General features: G+C 39.1%; 1 protein-coding gene across 3 annotated transcripts in view; it reads left to right on the plus strand.

Moving 5' to 3' along the window:
* LOC108433542 (rab GTPase-activating protein 1) overlaps nucleotides 1-26960 on the plus strand; it is a 136017-nt gene that overhangs the window by 42934 nt on the left and 66123 nt on the right. For all 3 annotated transcript variants that reach the window (XM_017708173.2, XM_017708175.2, XM_037546999.1), the window contains 3 exons: nucleotides 483-642; nucleotides 1952-2045; nucleotides 9978-10128. In XM_017708173.2, coding sequence (XP_017563662.1) covers nucleotides 483-642; nucleotides 1952-2045; nucleotides 9978-10128 — 405 coding nt within the window. The remainder of the gene's footprint in view (nucleotides 1-482; nucleotides 643-1951; nucleotides 2046-9977; nucleotides 10129-26960) is intronic.

Below are 26960 nucleotides of genomic sequence, written 5' to 3' on the forward strand. Positions count from 1 at the left end.
CAGAATGTAAATGCGACACCATTTAATGTGGAACGAGGAAATTAGAAAGAGAAGCAAGAAGCAACCTCATCTTTGCAACTTTTTAGTGTTTGACAGTCTCTCATTGCAGCTTTAACGTTCCAGGATACAAACTGTGCTTATAGACACGAATTCCATTCATCTCCAAATGTTCAGCTTAAATCTCTCTTTGCCTTTTTGTAGCTAACCTACTAGCTAAGCGAGACTGCGTTGTTATGTGACCTGCAGTCTGCACGGCAGTTCAGTCGTTGAGAACCAGGGCTTTCACACTACGTTGCACGCTTTGGAGCCGAGATACAGTGTCCTGTCTTGAAGATATTTTACTGACACAGCGATACTCCCACTCTCTACAAGAATCATTTTGTAATCGCATCACAGCCCTGTGAATCGCAATTGAATCAAATCATGAGGTTACCATCTCCCTGCTAATCATACGAATGTTGCTGCTTGTGTTGCTTTGGCAGCTGGAGCGGAAGAGTAACACAGATACGCTCTATGAGGTGGTGAGTTTGGAGAGTGAGACGGAGAGAGAGAGGAAGAAAACCACGGCAAGCCCCGGCATCCTGTCCTCTGCATCCCACGGCTCTATGGTGCCCTCGCCGCCCGAGGACGATGAGGAGGAAGGTGAGGACACACACCCACTTGTTCACATGATCCATTACACAGGAGGAAGGTGGGAACACTCGCTTGCTCGTTCGCTCGATCCATTACACAGGCACATGTGGCAGTGAACAAATATTTCCTAAATCAAGGCCAGTTATTTTGAAGCACTATGCCACAATAGGGAATACATTACAGTGATTTCATGGCTAATGGGATGTTGTTAGGCCCCTTAACCATAAAATGTGCAATGAAACTCCCCTAACGTCTTTATCTATGATAAAATCACTATAATGGACAGTGAAAATGTGGAACATACAGTATCAAAAAATGATTTAGATGTTTAAAAAAAAAAACTCATAATAATAATAATAATTAGTAATAATCACTAGAAGCATTTCCAAGAAATGTAGTTCCTTTAAAGTAGTATGTCTTTGCCATGCCGCCATGAACCTTAAGAACAACTTTCAGTTGTCTGTTAGTGTATATGACAAACGTATGCAAAAGTTTGAGCAGACTTGTCAAATTGCACGTAGTGTTGATTTCCTAAGTAAAATTAATGCACGTTCTCTACAGGTAGCACACTTCTGAAACATTAATGCACTGTTTGTTTGCAGTTTAACATTGAAAAAATATGTCCTGTGCAAAACGTTATGGCACATTTAATATATTTAGTTTTTTCCCCCAGTATGTTACACTCAACAAGTAAACAGCTATGGTGCACTAAAATTGGTCAAAAGAATGCCTGAAGTTTGAGCTTGAGTTTGTTTCTTTTAGAGGATGTGCAAAGTTATTGTCACTTAGAGAATTAATAGAACTTGGCAGGAGTGCTCAAACTTTCCTATATGACTGCATGTTAGCTTCGAGTTGGGTGCCACACTGGGTTTAGGCTGTTAGCTGTCTGCAGAGTTATTCAGCCTAGTTCTTAGTGTTAAATAACTTCAAACAAAACTTATGTAGGTTACGTTTAGTACTTTTTCAGGCTATGTCCAATACTCACACAGAAGCCTGGTCCTAGCTATCAGTATGCTTACTGGTTCATGTGAGCATCATAATGGTTCTCATATATAGAATCATTTACAGTTAAGCTCTCCCTCTATCTCCCTCTATCTCCCTCTATCTCCCTCTATCTCCCTCTCTCTCCCTCTCTCTCCCTCTCTCTCCCTCTCTCTCCCTCTCTCTCTCTCTCTCTCTCTCTCTCTCTCTCTCTCTCTCTCTCTTTCTCTTTCTCTTTCTCTTTCTCTTTCTCTTTCTCTTTCTCTCTCTCTCTCTCTCTCTCTCTCTCTCTCTCTCTCTCTCTCTCTCTCTCTCTCTCTCTCTCTCTCTCTCACAGACAATGATGAGCCATTGCTGAGTGGTTCTGGTGACGTGTCTAAAGAATGCGCTGAGAAGATTCTGGAGACGTGGGGAGACCTGCTGTCTAAATGGTGAGTTAGTTTTATTTTTTATTTTTTTTTTTTTACACCATGCGCACCGGCTCTCCCATACCCTTCACCCTCAAATCCCCCTCCCTCGGACACAGCTTTTCCAGGAGGCTTCATGCTTCCATCCAAACTTGTAACGTGCTTTTATATCTAAATATTTAATTACAAAAGACGGCAGCATAGGCTCCAGCCTGGACCGTTTTGACTTGAATGCAATATTCTTTCCTTTTTTGGCTTTCTTTCCCCATCTGAATGTGAGAGAATGCTAAATATTCCAGTGGTAGTTGTTATATAGTCATTTTGGCTTTTCTGCCCGTCCTTTGCTAGGCTGCTATGTGCTGAATTGAGGCTGCAAGATCTGGGTGCTTTGCAGAAATTAACAGTTTTGTTGAGGTTATTCGGTTCATTTTATAGGTACAGGCTGCTACTGCAACACAACTTTTACACACAGATGCACTAGCATAAAGGCTCAGTTTAGCCATGTCCTTTACACATTTCGTTTTGTTTGTATGGTTGAAGTTTATGTCGCCTCTGTTGTCCGTTTTTTAGAGATGGCACCAGTCCAGTACCCAATACCCAATATTGGAGTGATACTAGCAGAAAATATTGGATTGGTTTTTAGAAGGTAAAAAAAAAAGTGATCTTGCCAGATTCTGTTACATATGTAGCTTGAAATATCACAGAATTGCTGGTCGTGCAACTTGCAAATGGTAACTGGAGCCACATATAGGCTCTTATCATCTGTTATTATCATGAGATCTATATTAGCAAGCTATATGCTGATATACTGTCAATTTTAAACGTTATATTTTATATATAGTGTAGTTTTGCAAACATTTGCACTGGAAGTACTATTTCTGTATGTTTGTGTGAGTTAAAGTCCTTAAATAAATTGGCAAGCTCTAGTTTTTACCTATAGTAGAGCTGTATAATAATTAAAATAATGTGTTATAATTAGTTCCAATAGTTTACATAGTTAATCACAATTAATTACTTTTGTCTTATTCCTATTAGGCTAAATTTGACTATAAAAAGAATTTTTAATTTGTAAAGCAGTGTATTGTGTTATAACTACCTATATACGAGGACAAAATAAGCTTCATTATGTATTTGATTAATGTATTTAATGTTGTCAGTTCTTCAGTAGCAGTATGTTCATAAACCTGCACATGATCTGAACATGAAAAGTGTGTGATTTCCACTAAGTAAACACAGTTTTTTAGTTTCATCCCTGACATCCAGTCATAGGCCTTGTTCATACAGGAAGGTCAAATCTTATTTGAGCAGGGCAGGTTTCCCGCAGTGTGAATCAGTGAATCTCAAACATTGGCACAAAAATCTAAATCTTTTTCCATTTAAATTCAAGCCGCATTTGTAGGTGGTTTCAAATCTAATTCATATCAGATTTCTGGATATGTGACTCAGATTCGATTGTGTGTGTTTTTGGTCATTCGAGGCAGCTCATGGTGTCAATGTTCGACAAAAAAAAAGTGGTGCATGTTTACAATTTAACAGCTTAAATGTGGAGCATAGAAGCTTGAAACAGACATTTTAGGTAACTTAACTTTTACTTTATATGCTGTAGATTACAGTAACTGCTTCATTTAAAACTTTGATCTAAAAGCCTATCTCTGAATTTTAGTGCTGTAGCCTATAGCTTGTTAGCAGTATGATTACCAAATCAACCTATGCTAATAATACTCTGTTCATGCTGTAGTTGTTAAAAAGTAGAAAGCTGTTGTGAATTACGATGTGATCATTCCTTTAGCTTGCTTGCTTTTGCCCCTTCTTGGTCAGTGTTTGTGCATGTGCATAGTTACTCTGGCAGCCAGTGTGGATATACAAGCAAATGTGACTACAGTCTGTCCGTACAGTCTGACCGTACAGTCATGACACTACAGATGCAAGAAACAAATCTTGTTTGTTTGACCACACAGGCTGTCACCATGGATTGGTTTAAAGGGTGAGACCAGAAAACCGCATTAACAGTGTTAGAAGAAAATTGCTCTGTTGCTTTAACACATTATTAAGGCATTAGCTTTGTCACCACTATTGCATATAACAATTTCTTGATTTTGAAATACTAATTTTGCACTTTGAGTAATATTTCAGGTTTTTTACAGCTTTTCTAAAGTGTTTAACGGTGAAGTGCTTAGTAAAAAGGATCATATTCAGTTGATCAAGGTTTCAGTATCAGTGTTGGTATTTGAAAAGAAAATGTATCATGCCATCTCTGCAGTTTTCTGTAACCATTTATTTCTCTGGCCTTCTGTCCCTGCCTCATTCCTCTTTTTCACTGACAGGACCCCAGACAAGAGAGAGACACACACACACACACACACACACACACACACACACACACACACACACACACACACACACACACACACACACAGAACATTCTAATTTGAGAACTCATTCATGGGAGGGAAATGAGGGAGATATTTTAAGAGAGAAAGAGAGGTGGGAGTGGACTGAGGAAGAAAGAAAGAGAAAGAGGGGGAGAAAGGGAGGATGGTCAGATAAGGGTCTTATTAAGATTATTTCCTGCTCCCATTACTCTCATTGTTCTTAATCAAAGCCTTGAGATGAATTCAATTAAAAAGCTCAGGAATTTAATTAAAGGCTTGTGGCTGCCTCTGCACCAAATGGCTTGGAACTGCACGTGCGTGTGCGCCTGTGTGTGTTGGTCACATCTGCATGTCTGTCGTTGCTCTTGTTTTTCCCCTCCAAGCCCCTGGCTTTCCTTGTTTTGGAAACAATGCAAATAATTTCAGTGCTTTGTCCCTAATTGCCATTGAATTAGGCAACTGCACTTCATTGAGCAGAGCCCTGCATTCTCCACTTTAAAGGACAAAGCTTCCATGTAGTTAGTGGATTTGACTGGCCTGTATTTTGAATCGCCTGCTTGACCTGAACCCTTTAACAGCTAAAATGTTTCTTGTATTCACATTCTGAATACTGCAAAGGTTTATTTATATATGCTTCTTCCATTGGGCTGTACCATTGAAAGCACTGGATTTTGTAAAGAGTTACTACTAGCTGTGTGTAAAGTATTGGAGGATGCATAAAAACTCAAAAATTGTACAGGAACCTGCTGGATTGATGGGTTGTTGATGGGTCAGTGTATCTAACTGACACACCAACTGACTGACTAGCTGCATAAAATGCATATGCCAAATGAAACTCATTTGGTATGGTTGCAATTTCAACAGTAGTAGTGAAGTGTTTTCTTCCCTTAAGCCCTGTATAGATGAGTTAGTTTTCCATGGGGAGGTGGGGTAATGCCAGTTTATCACAGTTTGCAAAGGTAAAAAACTCTCAGTGTAAGTGACGGAGATGGGAGTGTCTTTTTAATTTACACACTGCTTTTAAGAGTAGAAAACAAACATTTAATTTAGCCATTATTTCCTTTACTGTAACCGTTTACCAAACTGTCTTAGTTGAATGTAATGCTTCCTTAACATCACCATTAGCTTGAGAATAAACAAGTCAACTTCACTGCAAAAAATTGGGACATTTGCAAAAAATAGGACAGTAACATTACACACCTGCTTGATTTTTGCCACAGAGAACAAAAGCTTCTTTGACTCTCTCCATTATTAGGAAACCCTTTTTCCACAAGATATAACAGCATTTTCAAAGACATGTTGATTTACATTGGATTAATGTAACCTCAAGCTATTTCTACTGCTTATTTTAAGGAAAGTAAAAAAAAAAAAAAAAAAAACAGCCATTAGGGGTGTACTTTGTGTACTTCTGGTGCCGGTCCCAAGCCCGGATAAATGGTGAGGGTTGCGTCAGGAAGGGCATCCGGCGTAAAACTTGTGCCAAAACTATCATGCGGATCACAAATATGATTGCCATACCGGATCGGTCAATGCCGGTGGAAATTGGACTACTGTAGGTCGAAGACCAGATGGAAAGGAAGCAAGGCCAGGAACATTAGAGGTGGATTCAAACTGTTCTATCATGGTGTATAGAGGAAGAGAAATGGAGTAGGGATAATCCTAAAGGAACAGCTTGTGAAAAGTGTTCTGATGTAAAGAGAATGTCAGACAGGATCATGACCCTGAAGTTGGAGGTTGATGGTGTAATTTTGAATGTGGTCAGTTCATATGCACCACGTATTTTCAGAAGAGGGAAGAACACAGGGTGACATACAAGAGTGGAGGGAGGTGCACACAGGTGGATTATATCCTTAGCAGGAGATGCCACCTAAAGGAGATTGGAGATTGTAAAGTGGTGCCAGGGGAAAGTGTAGCAAGGCAGCATAGGGTGGTTGTCTGTAGAATGAGATTAGAAACAAAGAGGAGGAAGAGAGTGAAGACAGAGCCAAAGATTAGATGGTGGAAGCTGAAGGAGGAGGATGGTTGCAGGCAGTTCAGGGAAAAATTGCAACAGGCCCTTGGGGGCAGTGAGGAGCTACCTGAGGACAGGGAAACTACAGCTAAGGTGGTGAGAGAAACTGGCAAAAATGTGTTGGGAGTTTCATCTGGTCTCCTTGAAAGAAGACAAGGAAAGTTGGTGGTGGAATGAGGAAGTCCAGGAGAGTATTCAGAAGAAGAAGGCAGCTAAGGAAAAAGTGGGATAGCCAGAGAGTTGAAGGAAGTAGGCAGGAGTACTGTAAGGCTAGTCGCATAGCGAAAAGAATGGTGGCAAAAGCAAAGGCTCAGGCCTATGATGAGCTGTATGAGAGGCTGGACAGTAAAGAAGGAGTAAAGGACTTGTATTGTTTGGCTAAACAGAGAGATAGAGCTGGAAAGGATGTACAGCAGGTTAGGCTGATAAATGATAGAGAGGGAAATGTACTAGTGAGTGAACAGAGAGTGTTGAGTAGATGGAAGGAGTACTTTGAAGAACTAATGAATGAGGAAAACGAGAGAGAGAGGAGGACAACGGGGGGAGAGATAGTGGATCAGGAAGTGCAGAGAATTAGTAAGGTGGAAGTGAGGGCAGCTTTAAAAAGGATGAAGAATGGAAAGGCAGTTGGTCCAGATGACATACCTGTGGAGGTATGGAGATGTTTAGGAGAGAAGGCAGTGGACTTTTTAACCAGGTTGTTTAACAAAATCCTGGAGAGTGAGAGGATGCCTGATGAGTGGAGAAGCAGTGTACTGGTCCCCATTTTTTAAGAACAAGGGTGATGTGCAGAGCTGCAGTAACTACAGAGGTATAAAGTTGATGAGCCACACCATGAAGGTATGGGAAAGAGTTGTTGAAGCAAGGCTAAGGCGAGAGGTTCAGATCAGTGAGCAGCAGTTTGGTTTCATGCCCAGAAAGAGTACCACAGATGCAATTTTTGCGTTGAGATTGTTGGTAGAGAAGTACAGAGAAGATCAGAAGGAGCTACACTGTGTCTTTGTGGATCTAGAGAAGGCATATGATAGGGTGCCAAGAGAGGAACTGTGGTACTGTATGAGGAAGTCAGGTGTAGCTGAAAAGTATGTTAGGGTGGTGCAGGACATGTATGAGGATAGTGAGACAGTGGTGAGGTGTGCAGTTGGAGTGACAAATGGTTTCAAGGTGAAGGTAGGGTTACATCAGGGATCAGCTTTGAGCCCCTTCTTGTTTGCAATGGTGATGGACAGGTTGACAGATGAGGTCAGGCAGGAGGCTCCATGGACCATGATGTTTGCAGATGACATTATAATCTGTGGTGAGAGTAGAGAGAAGGTGGAAGAGAATCTGGAGAGGTGGAGGTTTGCACTGGAGAGGAGAGGAATGAAGGTCAGTAGAGACAAGACGGAATACATGTGTGTGAATGAGAGGGAGGCAGGTGGAAAGGTGAAGATGCAAGGAGTAGAGGTCGTAAAGGTGGATGACTTCAAATATCTTGGGTCAACCATCCAGAGCAATGGACAGTGTAGAAAAGAGGTGAAGAAGAGGTGCAGGCAGGATGGAGTGGGTGGAGACGGGTGACAGGGCTAATGTGTGACAGAAGGATAGCAGCAAGAGTGAAAGGGAAGGTTTACAAGACAGTAGTGTGTCCTGCTATGGTGTATGGTTTGGAGACTGTGGCTCTGTCTAAAAGATAGGAGGCTGAGCTGGAGGTGGCGGAGATGAAGATGCTGAGATTTCCATTGGGAGTGACAAGGATGGACAAGATTAGAGATGAGCAGATCAGAGGGACAGTGAAGGTGGAGCAGTTTGGAGATAAAGCCAGAGAGGCCAGGTTGAGATGGTTTGGACATGTGTTGAGGAGGAATAGTGGATATATTGGTCAAAGAATGTTGGAGATGGAGCTGCCGGGCAGAAGGAGAAGAGGCAGACCTCAGAGAAGGTTTATGGATGTAGTGATGGTGGACATGGAGATGGTTGGTGTAAAAGTAGAGGAGGCAAGTGGATAGGGCAAGATGGAGGCAGATGATCCGCTGTGGCGACCCCTAAAGGGAGCAGCCGGAAGAAGAAGAAGATTTTAAAGAAAGTAAAAGATATTAGAATCTTTACTGACATGGGAGTGTGCAGGTAAAAAAGACTGCATTTGGACAAGACTAGAAACACTGAGAAATGCTGACAACAGTTACTTAATTCAGCAATTTTGTGTGTAGTAATGTCCACTTGAGTACTTAAATCACCACTGCGAAGAATGTGCACTATTTTTCTGCACAACAATTTTTGTTATGTGTATATTTTTGTCTGTGTTTGCTGTGTAGTGTTTCTTTTGTTTTGTGATTATTTGTTTAAATCTTTAAAAAATTGCAGGAAGAATAGGAGGTTACCCAGGACAGGTTTTTTTTGTTTGATATCTTTAAGTCTGACAGCTGATTACCTTAACCATCAGGGATGGGAGATTCAGAAGGGATTCAGACTGACCTTGAAGTGTTACTATTTAAGGAGGGTCAGGCTGAAGGATTGATCTCACTAATTCAAGGCATTTTGCTAAATAGTTTCAAACCCATTCTAGACACCCTGAAGGAAATTTGGGAAATTGGCTTAGACCAGCCCATCTTAGAAGTTTATATTTGTAATATTTGTAAAAACATTTTCTCAAATGTACCTCCTCGGGTGTCCATGACCTTAACTTTAAATTCATGAATAGGACATGACCTGGAATGCAACTATTCACTCACGAAACTTCTTTACAGATCCAATTTGTGCTTAAAATAGAAAACTGAAAATCTTGTATAAAGAAATGATCAATTTCATATGAGTATATAATAGTGACCTTGAAATAGATCACAATATTTCTCCTCCTTCTTAATTAGCATAAATTGTGAAACCAAGAATTTTTTTTTCTTCTGAAACGTTATTCTTTATTTACAGATTTAAATGGAATACAGTCATTTTGATTGTGGTCTCAGACTTTTAGATTCCCTATATTTCCAACAGAGGCGTCTTCAAATGCCCAGGTCTTGCATCTCGTCTTCAAATGCCCTTTTATATGGTGCATCTTTTAGTCCTAGTTTGTGTAAGTATATGATCTGTTATGAACTTTTGGATCAATAGGGCTGTTAATGGAACAACATCTAAATAAATATGAAAAGTGTTGAAGAAAGAAAATCTGTTTTCATCTATGCAGAGTTTATAATGCTGTCCATCATTGCTGGGGGATGCTTTAGCGCTCACACAACAAATGATATGAGGTCATATGTTTCCCTTAGCACCACTAAAGGTAGTTTCAGCTATCAGGTCAAGATGCATCTCAGAGACGTGTTGGACAGTGTTCACACTTCACAGTTGTACCTAGCCTCACTCGAGGCATACAAATGCCAAGTGTAAACAGGGCCCTTGTTTTTGTTTTCCACCTTAATGTTCTCCATTAAAATGAGCTCTGGCAGTGTACGTTCAAGAGTGGCATTTGATATTTGGCATTCTAGAGCATCTTCTAGAATAGTTTGTGCTTTAAATCTGTTTATGACTGTAATGGGCAATGTAATATTGGTGATATCACAATTATGATGGTATTGTGACACTTTTTTTTTCTTTCTGCAGGCATATGAATCTGGCGGTGCGGCCCAAGCAGCTACCAGCACTTGTACGCAGTGGTGTCCCAGAAGCCCTCAGGGGGGAGGTGTGGCAGCTCCTGGCTGGTTGCCATAACAACGATCACCAGGTGGAGGAGTACCGGACACTCATTACAAAGGTAAACCTGTGACCCCTGACCTTCGAATTTCACTCTTCACCTTTGACGCTGATCCACTTTCACTCAGATTAAGCTAGTTGTGCTGGTAATGGATTGTCAGCAGTGACACTGCTATTTAATCCATGAACCTTCCTGGGGGAAAATGGCACTGTCCATTCATTTGTTCATTCATTCATTCATTCATTCATTCATTCACTTTCTTTTAACCAAGATACACTTTTCATTTTATTTTGTTCTCAGAGTTAAACTCGGTTCTCACAATTACACTGCAACGGTTGTGTCGTCTTGCAAATTTCATTAATATTATCTTGCAACTGTCATTTCATTTTCTTGACTATGACATGGTGTCGTGCAGTATTACTGAGATTCTGTCCTGGGGGCTACTGCACACAGTATTTGGTAATGAGGGAAGGCAACATGGCATGTTATCAGTACTGTGGTAAGTTACGTCACAGTGTGCAATTGGCATCATCAGATCTTCTATTTTCTCTGTACGTATATTTCTTTATATTTTGTATAATTTTTTCTGGAATTTTCCTTCAACTTTCCCCTGCTTAATGCAAGTGGATTATTGTAAATTAAATAAATGAAGGATGGTCTGATTTTTGCGCAGTACTGTATGAAATTGCATGTATGTATTGCATGTATTTTATTGCCTCATAACCCATATTTATTACTATACAGGGAGCCAAATATAAGTCTTTACACCCGTAAACCTTATTTGAGCTGGATTAGTTTTACCAGAGCAGGTCCAGTATTGTAATTCATACATGATTTGACTGACTAATTTACATGGGATAAAAAAAATCTGTGTAATTTCCCAAATCACCCCAGATAGCCTGTGTTTAACTCAGCTTTATGCAATGCTGAATGAAGAAGGAAACTTTACATCTTATTTCAGTGTTGAGTGGTGCCCGTTATCAATGGCAATTCCAAATGCTGGTGTGTAATCTTGGTAGACATGAGGGAATATATTACAATGGTTGTGAATTTTAAGAGTTTTGTCATTAACTTGAGCATTAAGAAGTAGGGTCAGAGCAAGCACCATTTAGCTGTTATTCATGTCTTTAAGTTTAAAAAAAAAAAGAAAAAGAAAAGAAAAATGCAGTTGCTGTTTTCCATTACTCTGTTTTGTTATTACATTACTGTGATATGGATTCTTATACTGCTGCTATTACTGAGGAAGCTGTAAGTTCAGTGAATTATAGAAGGTAATTTACTCCAGAATTATTACTTAGCAGACTTGTAAAAACTACAGACATGGCAGATTCATACTGGATTAAAAACTCTGACCTTGTCTGTGATCACTACAATTACAGTGCCTACACAAGAACCCCTAATCCAGCTTGAATATGGCTTTTCATTTGATTTCTGTCTGACATCATCAAAATAAGGAAGTTTATGTAATATACTCTGCTTAATTGAGTTTCAGTCAGCAGCATTAATCTTTATGTATTTACTCTAGTTATGTAATGGTTATTTTGGCATTAGATTAGATGAAGTGTTTTAAAATTTTGGTGCTGTTAATTGGAAATGAAGAGTTCTGGATGAAATGTGCTGGATTGTGCTTGTTTTATTGGAGTATTGGTTCTGTCTGGTTCAGTGACAGCTGCTTGGAGCAACAAACTGGGTTTGTGGGGTCTCTTGTTGGAGAAGAGAATTATTAGTCGAAATTAGTTGAGCTCTGTTCTGATAGACTGCCAAAACACCGGTTTCCTTGCAGTCCCCATTTTTTCCTTCTTCCCTTCCTGTCTCTCTCTTTCATTCTCTCTCTCTATCTATCTATCTATCTCTCTCTCTCTCTCTCTCTCTCACTCACTCACTCACTCACTCACTCACTCACTCACTCACTCACTCACTCACTCACTCACTCACTCTCAGGGTTTCTCCACATCGTTAGTGCCAAACACTCCATCTCTGTAACTTTCCTCATTCCTTTCCCTGTCACTTTGTTTGAGAAAGCCGAGTTCCCAGGCTGATATGTCTGTAGCCAGGAAGTGATTTTGTCTGTTCGGAAAGCTTAGTCACGTTGCTGATAGTTCTTTTCTGTGTATGTATACAAAAGACATTTTAAAACTGGATAACAAAAGTGTGTGTGTGTGCGTGTGTGCGCGTATGCGTGCTTGCAGGTGTTACTGTGATGTGGATGTTTTGCCACTTAAGCTTGCAAAGTTGTATGGACTTACATACTGGTCGTTTTGCTGCATAGATTGCACCAGTGACTCCCAGTGTTCAGAATATCTACTGATGGATTTCCATTTAGTAGAGGGGAGCATAGTTGGGTTTTTATCGATGCTTCTACTCTTTTTAAAACAGATTTCAGATGCATTACTTTAACGCATCTCTGATCCCAACTATTGATCCTTTTCTTTTTTTTCCCCCCTATTTTGTCAGATGTCCAGAACATATTTGTTGCTAAGCCATTAATGTTGTTGGAGTGCTAATTTATTGTTCACCTAACGAACTAGGGAAGGATCTTGTTGCGGTTATGCTCATAGTTGAAGCACGAATTTACATGTGTTGTTGATTTTTCTAAATTTTCTGAAAAAGAAGTTAACACATCCTCTACAGAGAGCAATGTTCTGCACATATCAGTGCATAGTTACTGTATTTGCAGAATACAGCATATTTGCGAAAAAAAAGGTTTCTGTTCAAAAAAGGCAAGTTTTAAATATTTTTCCAGTATATTAGAGAAATAAATAAAACTTGCATATTAAATTTAGCAGAAAATGAACACTTGTTCTTTACTTTCAATGAACCATTTCAATATGTATGGAAAAGTGGAATATATTGTATACATTGGAAACTGTTTTGCTGATATACTCCTTGGTTTCCTCGGGAGGTAACACATATATCGTCTTTTTCCTGAACACCGTTGTTAACAAGGCATCTGAGCGTGTTGTATCACAGGGAGTTGGAGGGGTTTATGTTCTACATGCACTCATGCTCAAATGACTGAGCGTTACAAATCAATCATTATTGATGATGTTATTGAGTTGCTGCGGTTCCTAAACACTTCCACTTTTAGAGATCCAAATACTTTTGTCCTTGCAGTGTATGTATCTAGTATTTTCCCATACACTACTAATGGTTAAATAATTTCATATCATTTGCAGGCTTGCTAAGGCCTATGTAATGCATGTGTGGAAGTATGTGTGGAACAAGAGCCTATTTCCTTGAAAGAGGCCTGCTCTAAAGGCTGCCTGCTGAATCGCTATTGTTTGTGGGTTTAGTCATGGCTGCTAAAGGCAAGCGGGAACAGTCTGGAAGCTTCAGTGAGGGAAAAGTACTGAGCAAGACTATAGGCTCCAGAACCAGAAAGGATCTCCACCCTTAGAGTCAGCCTCCCTGGAGAATTTAGGTCCACTCCAAGCTCCCACGCTTCATAATCTCCCACAGGACAGCCCCTCTCAGAGCTAAAGAAACTCCCCAGGTGGGGACCACCCCAGCAAAGGCCTCTATAAGGCACTTTTATTTGTGCACCTGCTGTAGTTATGAATTCATCTCTTTAGCTAAGATAAAAATAAACAAATACAGTCATGTTTCTGCCTCGAGAGTAGCTGTTTTTAGCACTTGGCTAACCCTTTATGCTAACCCTGTTTGAACGGGGCTGCCACCTGTGGTTCTTCGATGTTGTTCTTTAAAACTCGAGGGAACTTCTTGTGTACCCAGTCTAGCTGTCAATCATTTTGCCTTGTCCTTAAGTGGCTCCTAACAGAACGGGGAGACGAAATGCTGCACAATTATCATATCTAATACATCCGCATCATATCAAGCACTTTTATCACATTCTGTTCCCAAACAAAATGCATCAAGACTGTTCTTGATAACTGTGTGCCGCTCTGTCTTGTTCTGTTTTCTTCTTAATGTAATTTGGTCATGTGAGGCCCTCTTGTTCCTTGTTATGCTGTCCTTTCATTGCTTTTCTTTCTGGGCTTTTGTTTGTGCTAGTGTAGGCAAAAAATCTCTTTTATGAGAGATTTACTTTTCTGAAATTTTATAAACATTTTGATTAGGGGTTCAGCACTGCATTATGACATTGTGATATCACAGTAACGATCGTACACGTCGCGGAGGTGTGAAAATGCACAATGGAATTACATTTTAATCACCATGCCATTTAACACACCGGTGTTGTCTAAACACCAACATAAGATCAGCACCCAAATTATTCTTTCTGCCTCCCAGCTCTAATATCATATGTAAGTCTTGCAACAACATGCATTCATATACTCAGATATAATCATACAAATAAATGCCTAGGTTTAGTGTATTTACTGTTCATGCTATATTATTTATGTTTTCTTCTATTTAAAAGCCCAAGAGGGATTGGGACTGAGTATTGGCTTAAGGTAAATGCTTATAATACAGAAAAAAATGAAACCTTTTATCATCTTTCTTTTTTTTCTTTATTTTCAATTGATATTTTGTTCAAAATATCATGAGAATACTGGAACTTGGATCCAGCTTTGTGAATCAAATTGAATTTTGGGCTGAGTGCATCATTTTCTTACCTTTTGCTTGTGGAGAGCAAGACTTTATAGCTAGAACAATCCCCCTATGAGGCATCTAACTGTTGGATTAGAAAGGTCTCTTGAAGTGCCCACATCCTCCATTTCATGTATTTTATTTTTCCCTGCCTGAAGTCCACTTATGATGGTATTTGACTTTAAGTACTACAAATAGTCTTGTTTCATTATTAAATGTCTGTTTATTCCTGAAGATTAAACAGGCAGTTTTTGTTACTGTCCCTTTAATACTGATGCATGTAAATAATCTCTTTTCTGTTTAGTGCTCTTATTGTGCCTTGTTCAAAAAGCAGTTCAGGATGAAACCGTTATACTCATGAAATCTTAGAATTTCAGTGTGAACTGGAGGAGCTGAATAGGCTGATTATATGTAATTGTTGGTTGCTATTTTTTATTATTTTTATTTATTATTATTATTTATTTTTGCTTTTTAATACAACTTAAATGTAATGGAAAACATCACTATAAATAATTCTCATCATCACTGTAAACATTTCAACAAAAAACAAGCGGCTTAAAAATGCTAAACTGGAGATCCCTGAACAGGTTGCTGGCTCTGTTGGAATGATGAGTGAGTGGGTGAACTGCATCAGTTTAACTGCATCAGTTTAACCATCATCTTCAAAATGAAAACAGCTTTTTGGTCATCTCTTGTTGGTAAATGGTACAGTGCTTGTTTTTTAAGCCATATAAACCCATCTTATAATGGAGCTTGCACTAATCCCAGCCAAACTGGCTCTGTAATAAATATAACCAAGCTACCTAGCTGGCTAGCTCCCAATCCAGAACAATAGGAAACATATTTCAACTGCTGCTGGAGTTTAAAGTGATACTGTTGCCTCAAATCAGAGAAGAATCTCTCAGACTGACAAGTCTTCCAGTGTCCAGTGTGCAGAGCAGGCACTTGGTATTTAACTTGATAAACAGATGTTTTGTTTCCCTACAGAAGAGCGTAGGTTCATAAAAGTATTAAACGTGAGGGGTAATTGAAATGGCTTTTCTGTTTTCGATTGTTTGAATTATCAAATTTAGTGAATATTGTTGAACATTTGTTGCAGCCCCAATGGCAGCTCTAGCACACACATCATCACACATAATGTAATTAGTGGTCTTAATACACTGAATGCAGAAATGTTAGCAGAGCAACTATTTAGTTAAATATAATTTACTAGTTGTAAGTGTTATTCTAAAGTTGATCCAGCTTTAAATCGACATCTCATTACATGCATTTTACACTCTTAGGTGAAATAAATTTTTTTTAACACTGTGTTTTTAAAGTATGGCTCATTTAGAGAGAGTGGAGTAAGAGGGGTTTTTTTTTGGGGGGGGGGGGGGGGGGGGGGGGGTAAATGTTTTCTCTGGGCTCTGCCATGTCAGTTGGTATTATGTAAAATCAACATCCCACAGTAGTGCAGTCCCAGGTGGCCACAAGATGTTCCCTATGCACTCACCCCACAGTTCAAATAAACAAAACCACTGTCTGTGAGTGTATGTGTATAAAGAGATGGCAATGAATGTGTCCATGCGTCCACAGCTGATGAACTCATGAAGCGCTTTTTCTTTTCGACCAGAAAGACCATTCCGACAGACCACCATGCTGTTCGTGTTCCTTCAGTAGATGGCCTCCTTCTTGAGCTTTAAACAGTTTTATTTAGTGTGAGTGACATCATCAGTTAGTGACCTAAACAACAGTTTGGCAAAAAATGTCATTTACACAAACTTCATTATTACTTAAAAATAGTAAGTCAACCAAGACGTATTTGATTTATAAAGTTTGCTTCTTTAGTTTTACCCTGCATTCACAACGGCAGCGACGTGATGCAAGAGATCGGCTGGACGTCGTCCAAATGGACAGTAATCGCAAAGACCAAATACTGTTTTCCCACATACTGACTGCACAAGATTAAATAAAAATAATCACAAAGGTGATTTCTGACCAGGATTTTTATTTTTAGCAGGAACGCACCAGATTTGTGCTTGGTGTCAGTGAAACTCTCGCAACCAATGGTCTGCTCGAGTTCAGAACACCCACAGGCGATGAGTAACCAGCGTATTAGGCGACAAAAGGTGAAAAATCGCTGCCGGTGTGAACACAGGGTAACACTGAAGGCTTCTGTATAATTTTCTATTAAATGAATGTTTTCTGTTTTTCCCTGCTGCTGAAAAATGAATGTCCTGTATGTTATGGCCATTTTGACAGGAAATTAAAATGATTTTTGCATAGTAGTGTAGTTAACTGATTTTATGCTAGACTGGTGTTGAACTTTAAACTTGATAATGTAGAATATATCACAGGTTAGTTTTCATTGCTGTACTGGCAAATTTGTTTATTGAAAAAAGCCACAGTTGCCAGAATCCTTTCAGTATTTGGTGCAGCAAAATCAGGCTTTACTCATTGTAATAAGGCAGTTCAGCAAATGGGTGCGTGTTATTTGAGTGAACATTGACAGAAAGCAGGTTTTCATGCAATTTGACAGATATACAAATAGTTTGTGTCCCTCTGTCTTTGGGCTGGACAGATTTAAGTGTGTGTGATCATCTATGTTTTGTTCTTTTACTGTTGGAATGTCTTCACATCTAATCATAATTATTGTTTATATATATTTTCACTATCAGCACAGTTTCTGCACTGCTTGGGCTTAGCATGAAGTTCTGTTGTAGAAATGACATGTAGAGCTGCAGAAGGTTGGTGTTAGTGTTAGCATTAGAGTGAGAATCGATCATGATGAGAGAAAAGAGGCTGGCCTGCTGGGGGAGCTGACTGAGGTGCTTTGTAAAACATGCCAAGAGCACAGAGTATCTCAGCTTCATTTAGCCCTGCACTAAGTAGAAAAGACCGAGGAGATGAGGAGCCTGTGGAGAACCCACTGAGTTTCTCACTGACTCAAATGATGAAATTGTGGTGAAATTTGAGATTTCAATGAATAGTGTCATAAAACAAATCATAAGCTAAGTTTCTCAAGGCCAGAGATTTCTGCTCCTATTAGTTTCTGCTTCTGAATAAAGAATTGCTCTAAATAAGTGCTCACTGGTGTAGCTTTTAAGAGGTGTCGTCACTTTGCCCACTGTAATGTCCACCAGTTCCAGACAGTTCTCATGTGGCTCTTCAGTAACTCAAACCTGTCCTGTTCTCTGATCTGTGTACAGTAACTCTGTGCCTTGGTTTCCTGATGACCGTATCGGTCTTTCCAGACAACAGTTTTCAATTTCTAGGATGCACTGTGGCCCAGACTGTAGAGCCACTACAGTGGAATTGTAGTTAACACATCCTCTACAGAGAACACACTTAAATATGGCCTTTTCCTGTTTATTATTAAGTTTATTTAGCACTGTTGTGGAGTTATGGAGTTTAACTTATGGAGTTTTAGCAAAATATATGGAGTTTAGCAAAACATGCAGTATAAAATATGCTGCAACTTTTACACAGGCCACAATTATTTTCCCCCAATATGTTAAATTGGGCAAATAAACAGTAATCATGCATTAAAATGTTTAGAAATGTGTTCTCTGTATAGGATGTTCTCTAATTTTCACTTTGAAAAACAATTTGCTGGGGAGCACAAACTTTTGCCCATTATTGTATTTGTATACTGTATAAAACTTATTTTCCTTTTAAAATTATATTTATATGGTATTTTGAAGTATCATAGTAACACAATATAGCGTAATTTTATAAAGTACCTTTCTAAAAACCATTTGAAACCTCCCGTCATTATTTGTTCATTGTTTTGTCTTCTGACCTTCAGCCCACCTCAAGCATTGCTTTGGCCCCTCAAGACAAAAAGACCACCCACCCTTTAATGTATTGCACTGTGCCTTGAAATATGTTAAATACTGGTAAACCAATAAAGTGAGATGAAAAAAATAGATTTATAGTTAGATATTCAGACCAGAAATATTTAGTTTTATTGGTTGATTAATCCAGTTAATCCAAAAACCCCAGATATGAAGCTGTAACGAATTTGCAGTGACACTGACTGATGAACAAATATGTTAAATGGTAATCTGTACACAGCTGGTTATTATGCAATTTCTTTGATGGGTTTGTTTGTTTGTTTATTTATTTATTTAATATTATATTATATTACTATGATCTAATGACTGCTGTTACTACTCTATAAACTAACACAGGAGGCATTAGGAATGTGCACTTTGTACAGTCTTGAGTTGATGATGCTTGATTTTGGGTCTTGATGTATGGAGGTGGAATTTACCTTTATCTTTTGAAGAGTGTTGCATGCAAGCAATCAGACTCGCTACACTCAGGCTTGAATTGTTCGGACTAAATAGGTTCCAAATGTTCACATTTTGATCCACTGTTCTGATCCTATGCCTGCTATTGTATAAACTCTTTGTTCATGTGTTTCTACCAGCCATGTGACCTTTATGTATTCAGCATCTCAACGTACAGAAAATCAGTGCAGTATTGCTTTGGCAACCCATCCACAGTCTCCTTATGGGTGATCACGACTGGCTTACTGTTCATGGAGGTGCATTTTGGTGTTGTGTTGAATATGTATGTATTTGTGCCATATTATCCTACTCCAACTAATATATGTTGTGTGTGTGTGTCTGTGTGTGTGCATGCGTTTCACCTACATTAAAGGGCCTGTACATTTTTCTTGAATTTTTTGACCACATTCTAAGCACTCTTTAAAGGGCCTTTATCCTACATTGTTCTCACATTTTGTTTTTTCACTGAGGTCCACTTATGACATTTCTGTCTGGGTTTATGTACTAAAACAGTCAGGATTCATTTTAACATGGCCTTTTTCCAAAATAGATAAGATGTGAACATGCCAGAATTGTTCACTGTGGTAGTGACAGGAACCAGACGTCACTAATCTCTAATGGTTCTTAAAAATGTTGCAAGAAATGTTTCTGGATATGTTGCCTTATGCTTAACACGTTCTATTATGGTCGTTTTGTGATAAGCTTTTTTAATCCCGTTGATGGTGTAGAAATTCATTCATGGTGTTGTGGGTCAAAGTGGTACCCAAAAAATGACACATTACATATTATATAAATATTAAAATTCAGAAAACGTGTAAGTTCACTAGTTGTTCTGGGTGGTAAATTTTCAGTCTAAATTGCATAATCATTCTGTCTGGTTCCTATCACCACCACTGTGAAGAAATCTGAGTCAGTGTGTTTTCTGCAGTAAATGATTTCATATTAAATCACTCTCAATGGCTTTGTTTACATCTTAGTGATTTATTTATGCTAAAATTTAGCTTTGAGACTGATATGAAGTGACCCTTATTAGTCCCACAATGGGGAAATTTCGCCTCCACATTTAACCCATCCGTGAAGTGAAACACCACATATACTCTAGTGAGCACACACACACTAGGGGGCAAGTGAGCACACTTGCCCGGAGCGGTGGGCAGCCCAGTCCGCAGCGCCCGGGGAGCAGTTGGGGGTTAGGTGTCTTGCTCAAGGACACCTCAGTCATGTGCTGTCGGCTCTGGGGATCGAACCGGCGACCTTCCGGTCACGGGGTTGGTTCCCTAACCTCCCTAGCCCATGACTGCCCCTAATGTGTGTAAGTAGACTTAGTTAGTTGTTCTGTATTGTGCTTCATTCAAAGAGCAGTTTGGCATGAAGCTCTCCTTATAATGAATCTGAATGACTAAGCTGCTGGCTATAAGACGGATATCGTTTAAATTTTCTTCGACATTGCAAAAACAAATAAAAAAAAAGTAGCTATTTTATATTTTTCGGTTTAGTTATCAGAGTTCTCAAAATTATGATAATCACTGGAGTCCTGTTGTGGTAACCCCGGTAGTGTTTATTGAGGTTTTGCAGCGAGACTGAAAGCTTACAGATTGGTGTAACGGAGAAGTTGAGAGGCCATGCAGTAAGCACACAGACTGACAGCCTGCACAGTGAGCTCTGGTTGATCGCTCTCTTTTTCACTCAGCAGGCTGTCACTGACCTGTCCTCTTTACTGGCTGACCTCCCAATGCACCACAGACCAGCAGGCACAGATGCAGAGCTTTACAAAAAGCTGAAGGGACTGGTAACCCCTGTAAGACAGAGGTCAGTGTCGGCAGCACAGGCTTGGAGATCCGTTTAGTGAAGTCTGGTCCTGGAGGGCTGCGCACTGCAGAACTGTTTCCTGCTCTAATACGAGTTATTGAGTTTGTGAAAGGTTTGGTGATTAGCTGAGGAGTTGAGCCATGTGTTCAAACTGTGGAATGCCAAGATGTTTACTAGAGAAGTTGTAATACTGCTGCTGAAACCTTGTGTGTGTGTGTGTGTGTGTGTGTGAGACACATACATATGATGTATTGGATCATGTCCTTATTTTTCCCCTCTGTTAACTGATCCAGAATTTTCTGACCCAGTATTGATACTGGACATCGGATCTCCTTTGGTCAGTGCTATGCAACTTCAGGGCTGGTAGCGCGTCTTTTTACAAAACTAATGTGCCTTTAAAACTTTTAGATAGTGTTTACAATGGGTTTTGATGGGGTTCATTTAAACTTTTTAGAGGGTGAGAGTCTTGCTGTCTCAGTTTCATTGGGGAAGGAAAATTTTATAATCACGTAATGTGGTTCAATATTAGTTGACATATTTGTTCTCCTCTATAAGAGCTGAACATTTAGATAATGCTGGGCTAAAATCTGCTAAAATATCTGCATTTACATTTTTCATTTTACTACATTCATAAACTTTTATAATTAAATGTTACATTTCTCTATAGTGTTAGTTTGGTTCTGCATTTTATAAATGTGTATGGGTATTAGCCAAGAATTCCCAAATCAATGTATCCCTAAAACAAGACCTTTGGCCGTAAGTAGACTTCTTTAAAAGTGATAATGTTTACAGTTATTGTGATCTATACACATATACTTATGTATTTCACGAGGAAAGATTTTTCACACAATATATAGCAGGAACAGATGGCGACAGTAGTGTGCAGTTTGATCTACTATAAATAGGCTCAACAAACTTTCTATTGTCTGAGAATATGAGTGTTGACTGTCAGTGCCTCACAGGCATCATGATTCATTTCTTAAGGGCTTGACACAAAGAATGGCCACGCTCTCTCAGTTTGCCATTGTGCTCAATTCAATAGAACTGAATGGCTTACATTTCTATTTTGAGTGTTTTCTTTTGTGGTAGAGCTAGCAGGTTGTTCTGCAATATTGCTCTTCAGTTTTAATTCTTAGAGAGATGTTGATGACACACGCTGTCTATGTTAACTGTAAACATTCTACAGAGAAATATAGAAGTACTGCAGTTTCAGTTCAAGAATCCCCCAGTTCTTTGGTCCTAATGGCAGAGTTGAGACCTGGTGTTGATTTTTATCAAAGAATCCAGTCAAATACGGGATGTGTCTAGAAGTGTAGGTTTAGGGTGATGATAAGTTTGAGAAGTTTTGACTTTTCCATGTATTATTATTCATGTGTTTGGACCTGTTGCCATAGGAGCAGGCTGTGGAAAGTGCCAAACTGTCATAAGCTAACTATGGAAAAGTATACCTGTAGTTTATATACTGCTGGTGTGCTACAACCCCATTTCCAAAAAAGTAGGGACACTGTACAAAATGTAAGTAAAAACAAATTGCAATGATGTACAAATCATTTAAACACTGTATTTCATTGAAAACAGTACAAAGGCAACACATCAAATGTTGAAACAGAGAACTTGTATTCTTTTTTTGAAAAATATATGTCCATTTTGAATTTGATGCCAACAACGCGTTCCAAAAAAGTTGGGACAGGGACAACAAAAGGCTGGTAAAGTTGTGTATTGCTAAAAAAAAAAACACCTGCTGGTTGATTGGCAGTAGGTGAGTAACATGACTGGGTATAAAACAAGACCAAAAACCAGTATTTGCTGGCTGTGATCTTTGGGCCCTCAGACAGCACTGCATTAAAAACAGACATGATGCTGACACCTTTCTGGGCCTGAGCTCATTTAAAATGGACTAAGGGGAAGTGGAAAAGTGTCCTGTGGTCCGACAAATCAACATTTGAAATTCTTCTTGGAAATTATGGACACTGTGTCCTCCAACCTAAAGACCACTCAGCTCGTTATCAGTACACAGTTCAAAAGTCAGTATTCATGATGGTTTAGGGGGGCATTAGTGCACATGGCATGGGTGACGTGCTCATCTGTGAAGGCACCATTAATGCTGAACGATATATACATGCTTTATCAACATACGCTGCCATCCAGACGATGTCTTTTTCAGGGAAGACCTTGATTATTTCAGCAAGACAATGTCAAACCACATTCTGCATGTATTACAGCAGCATTGCTCCGTATTAAGAGTCTGGGTGCTAAACTGACCTGCCTGCAGTCCAGACCGGTCACCACTGATAACATTTGGCGCAATATAAAATGAAAAATATGACAAATGAGCTCCTGAACTGATGAGCAGCTGAAATCCTGTATCAAACAAGAACAGGAAAACATTTCACTTTCAAAACTACAGCAGCATCTCCTCAGTTCCCAAACACTTACAGAGTGTTATTAAAAGAAGAAGTAATGAAACACAGTGGTAAAAATGCCCCGTCCCAACTTTTTTGGAACATGATGTTGGCATCAAATTCAAAATAGGCAAATATTTTTCAAAAATATTCAATTTGATATGTTGACTTTTAGTATTTTCCTTTAAAAATATGATGTACAAGATTTGCACATCATTGCATCCTGTTTTTATTTACGTTCTCCACAGCGTTCCAACTTTTTTGGAAATGGGGTTGTAATATATGATTGGCTCAGGAGTTCAGCTTTTCACTCATCACTTTTTAAATATTTGCACATGTCCCATGACATTATTTCTGTACCAAATACCTCATGAAGTAATTAAATTAAGCCATGGAAGTAAGCAGAATGCAGTTATTCAGTCCATAGGCTGTTTCATGTCCTAATTTTAGAAAATCCTTAGAGGGTATGAACTGTTCGTGGAACAAAAACAGCCATGTATGTGATTCTGACGTCTTCAGAATAATTTTTTGGATGTAAACATGCTGTCAAGGACAAACATTTGTATGATACGATGTAGTAAATCTAATAAAGTTGTTAATGTGTGGCTAACAGGCATATGACCTACTTTTATGATTGTAGACTTTTGCCCCCAATTTTTAAGAATTCAGCTTATGTGATTACTATGGAAACTGGTAGACATGACAGACACACAGGAGGCCGACTGTATGTCTATCCAAGCCCATACCATCTCCAGATGTAGCCCTGTCCGTAAACACAGACCGACTCAATGAACAGACACACATACGCACAACTCCAGACACTGCCCCATACGGTGAAGAATAACAAACGTCTTGCACAAAGCTGGTCCTGTTAGCCTCCTGCCATCCAAAAGCTGCCCTCTCTCCTGTTATGAGCACACTAAGCCTCCAGCAAGACTCAGGGAAGATCCAGCAGGACTGCGGTGCCAACCGCAACACAAGCTGACCAATAGCTTGTCTAAGGCTTTTACTTATTTAGAGGGAGGAGACCTGCCGTTCTGTTCTGCCTGTGTTCCTCCATAAATGGCAGAAGAGGAGTACCTTATGCACTGCTTCAGCAGGGGGCATGTGGCTGGTCACCCTCTTCTCTAACCAACTTTTAAGTGTCAAGAGCATTCAGAGATCATTTGTGAAGACGTCAGTCCGCTGGTTATCTTTTTTGGGCCTGAAGAGCCCCTGTCCTCCACATTTTAGTTCTTTCACTGTGCTTGCATACCTGCTTCAACTCAGAAAGGGCTTGTTAATTAACTGATTAAAGCAGAAAAAATGTATTGACTGTCATTTCATTGATCAGTTAATTTAGCTATTGTCTTTATTGGGATCCACTTACTTTGCTGACAGTTATCAACAGTTATCATTGATCTTGTATTGTTTCGTGATGCAACAAAACGGTAGAACAAAAGCTTTCTGTGAAGTATTGCAGTTAGAGACCCATCTGACATGGTACCATCTTGAACAGTAATGGCATCGTTGTCCTCTCCTTAACAGAAAATGCTGGTTTGGAGGGGTAGAAAAAGAATGAATGTGATCTCATTCTCTAAAGAATGCAACAGTGCTCACTTACACAGTGTCATGTGATGTTATTAGCTGTGTATTTCATTCTGTGTTTGAGTAATTTCAGCATGACAGCCTACTTTTAGATGCTCGTCCTGAATTATTAGCTTCAATTTTAAAGCTATAGTTATTTTTAAAAATTGCCAAGTGCTGCTAATTGTTGCAGCCCTAATCTGAGGGGGGCTCTGGTGAGGAGGATAGTTAGGTGGTCAGGTGAACAGCATTGAGCTGCTGGTCAGGGTGCTGTCTGTCTTAGTACTGAGATCAGCAATGATGCGGCTAATTAGGCCAAATGTAAACCTGCATACATCCAGACCTCAAATCTGCTGTCTCACCTTATTCTTTAAAACTTATGTTTCTCTCTCTCTCTCTCTCTCTCTCTCTCTCTCTCTCTCGCTCTTTTAATGGATAAGCTGAATGTGGTCTGCTCCCTACCTTTCAGTCAGGTCTATTTTTAGCCCCTCGTGTGCCAGGCTGAGGGGATGCGTGAAAGCAGGGGAGTGTGTCTGGAGCAACGCACACCCAGCAAGGAAGGTGTGCATGTGTGTGTTTGTGTGCACCCATAGGCTGGAGTGCAGGACACGTCATGGTGATCATAAGTCGTTAAATTGTTACACAGATTTGAAGTAGACAGGAAAACAAACCTGAAACAAAGAGCCTTTGATATGAAGTGAGAAATTTGGGTTGTAATATTGTGCATGCTGGATTTAGCAAAGTATTATTAGATTTTATTAGTTGAATTATTAATGCTCCTCTAGTTGAAATGTACCCTAGTGGCATTATAAGTGCTGCAGAGGCTCAGAATCCACAGCCTACCCTCCTTTACTCAGATTTGCATAGTACATCCAGCAAATTCATTGGCCAAACTGTCGGGTTATTCTATGTAGTGCAGATAGAGTAGGACAATACAGCAGATAAGGCCAGTCCAATACATAGAAACACTAACACTCACTTTTATCTGTCTTTTTGGTAAATTATCCTGTTTATATGTGACTAATGTAATGTGAAGCAGGTAGGCCTTGGATTTTCAGTGTTGTTCAAAGGTTTGTAATCTCATGCTCTTTTATTTTGATAGCCCCCTATAGATTGTCTGCAGATGTTCAAATTATTCTTACTTTAATTTGTATTTAGTAATTAAAATTATTACTGTCTGGTGAAACTTACATTCTCAACAGTGTTAGGGTTAGGATTAGCACCAGGTTTAAGTTTGGTAAAAGGGTTAGATTTATCTTTTGACATTTACATTTATGGCATGTTTTAGATGCTCTTATCCAGAGAGACTTAAAATATGATCAGTTTTTTACAGAAGTATACGAAGGTAGCGTTAGGAGTCTTGCCCAAGGACTCTTATTGGTATAGTGCAGGTTGTTTGTCCAGGCAGGGAATTGAATCCCAGTCTACAACACAGAAGAGGTGTTACCCACTACACCAACCAGAAGTGAAGTTAGGAAGAGAGAGGTTAGAAAATGGGGAATTCGAATGGGAAATGAATTAAAGGTAAGATAGGCAATTGCAATCTTAAGTAATGTCTTACCTTTCTTGTCATATTAATAGTTGGTTATTTTTTTCTAGTAATCACTTAGGTAGTATGGATTGATGTATTAAAAGCTAGACACCATAAAGTAGTTATAATAATAAACAGTAATTATATAATTATAGTAATTTCTTGATAAATTATTTACCTTGAGATTTCATAACTTTATTTGAATTGTTACCTTATTCATAGTATTTAACAGCTTCCTCAGACATTTTAAGAACCATCTACAGCTCTGTTCATCTTTTGAACACATCTGAAATAGATTTTAGAGCTTGCTGCAAATTAGTTGAAATATATGAGGTTGTAGAGTAATGGAATCCTTTTATGCATGTTTAAAAAATTTTTTAATTTGTGGTTTTATAATGTATATTCCAAGTTTTTAAAGTGTAGTGTAGTTATGTGTTCTACTATGAGGTGGTAATAATAAAAATAGTGTTTGCATTTCCTAATGAATAACCCATAGAAATGTTCCAAAATTGCTTGGAATCAAACCTTTTAACACTAATGCTTGTGAAACAAAAGTTTTGTTTTCTTCTAGTGTTAGCATTTCAGAGATACTGGGTACTGCCAGACATGATGCACTTTTGCAAAACAAATAAAGACTTGAATTACATATGCTCAAAGTTTGATAGCATCAGCATTACTGCCATTACATGTTTGCATATAGCTTTGAAGTCTAGGGGAAAAAAGCAAAAGCTGAGCCTGCCTTAACATGGAAGCCTAATAAAG

Source organism: Pygocentrus nattereri, chromosome 18 (genome assembly GCF_015220715.1).
Source record: "Pygocentrus nattereri isolate fPygNat1 chromosome 18, fPygNat1.pri, whole genome shotgun sequence".
Lineage (NCBI taxonomy): Eukaryota > Metazoa > Chordata > Actinopteri > Characiformes > Serrasalmidae > Pygocentrus > Pygocentrus nattereri.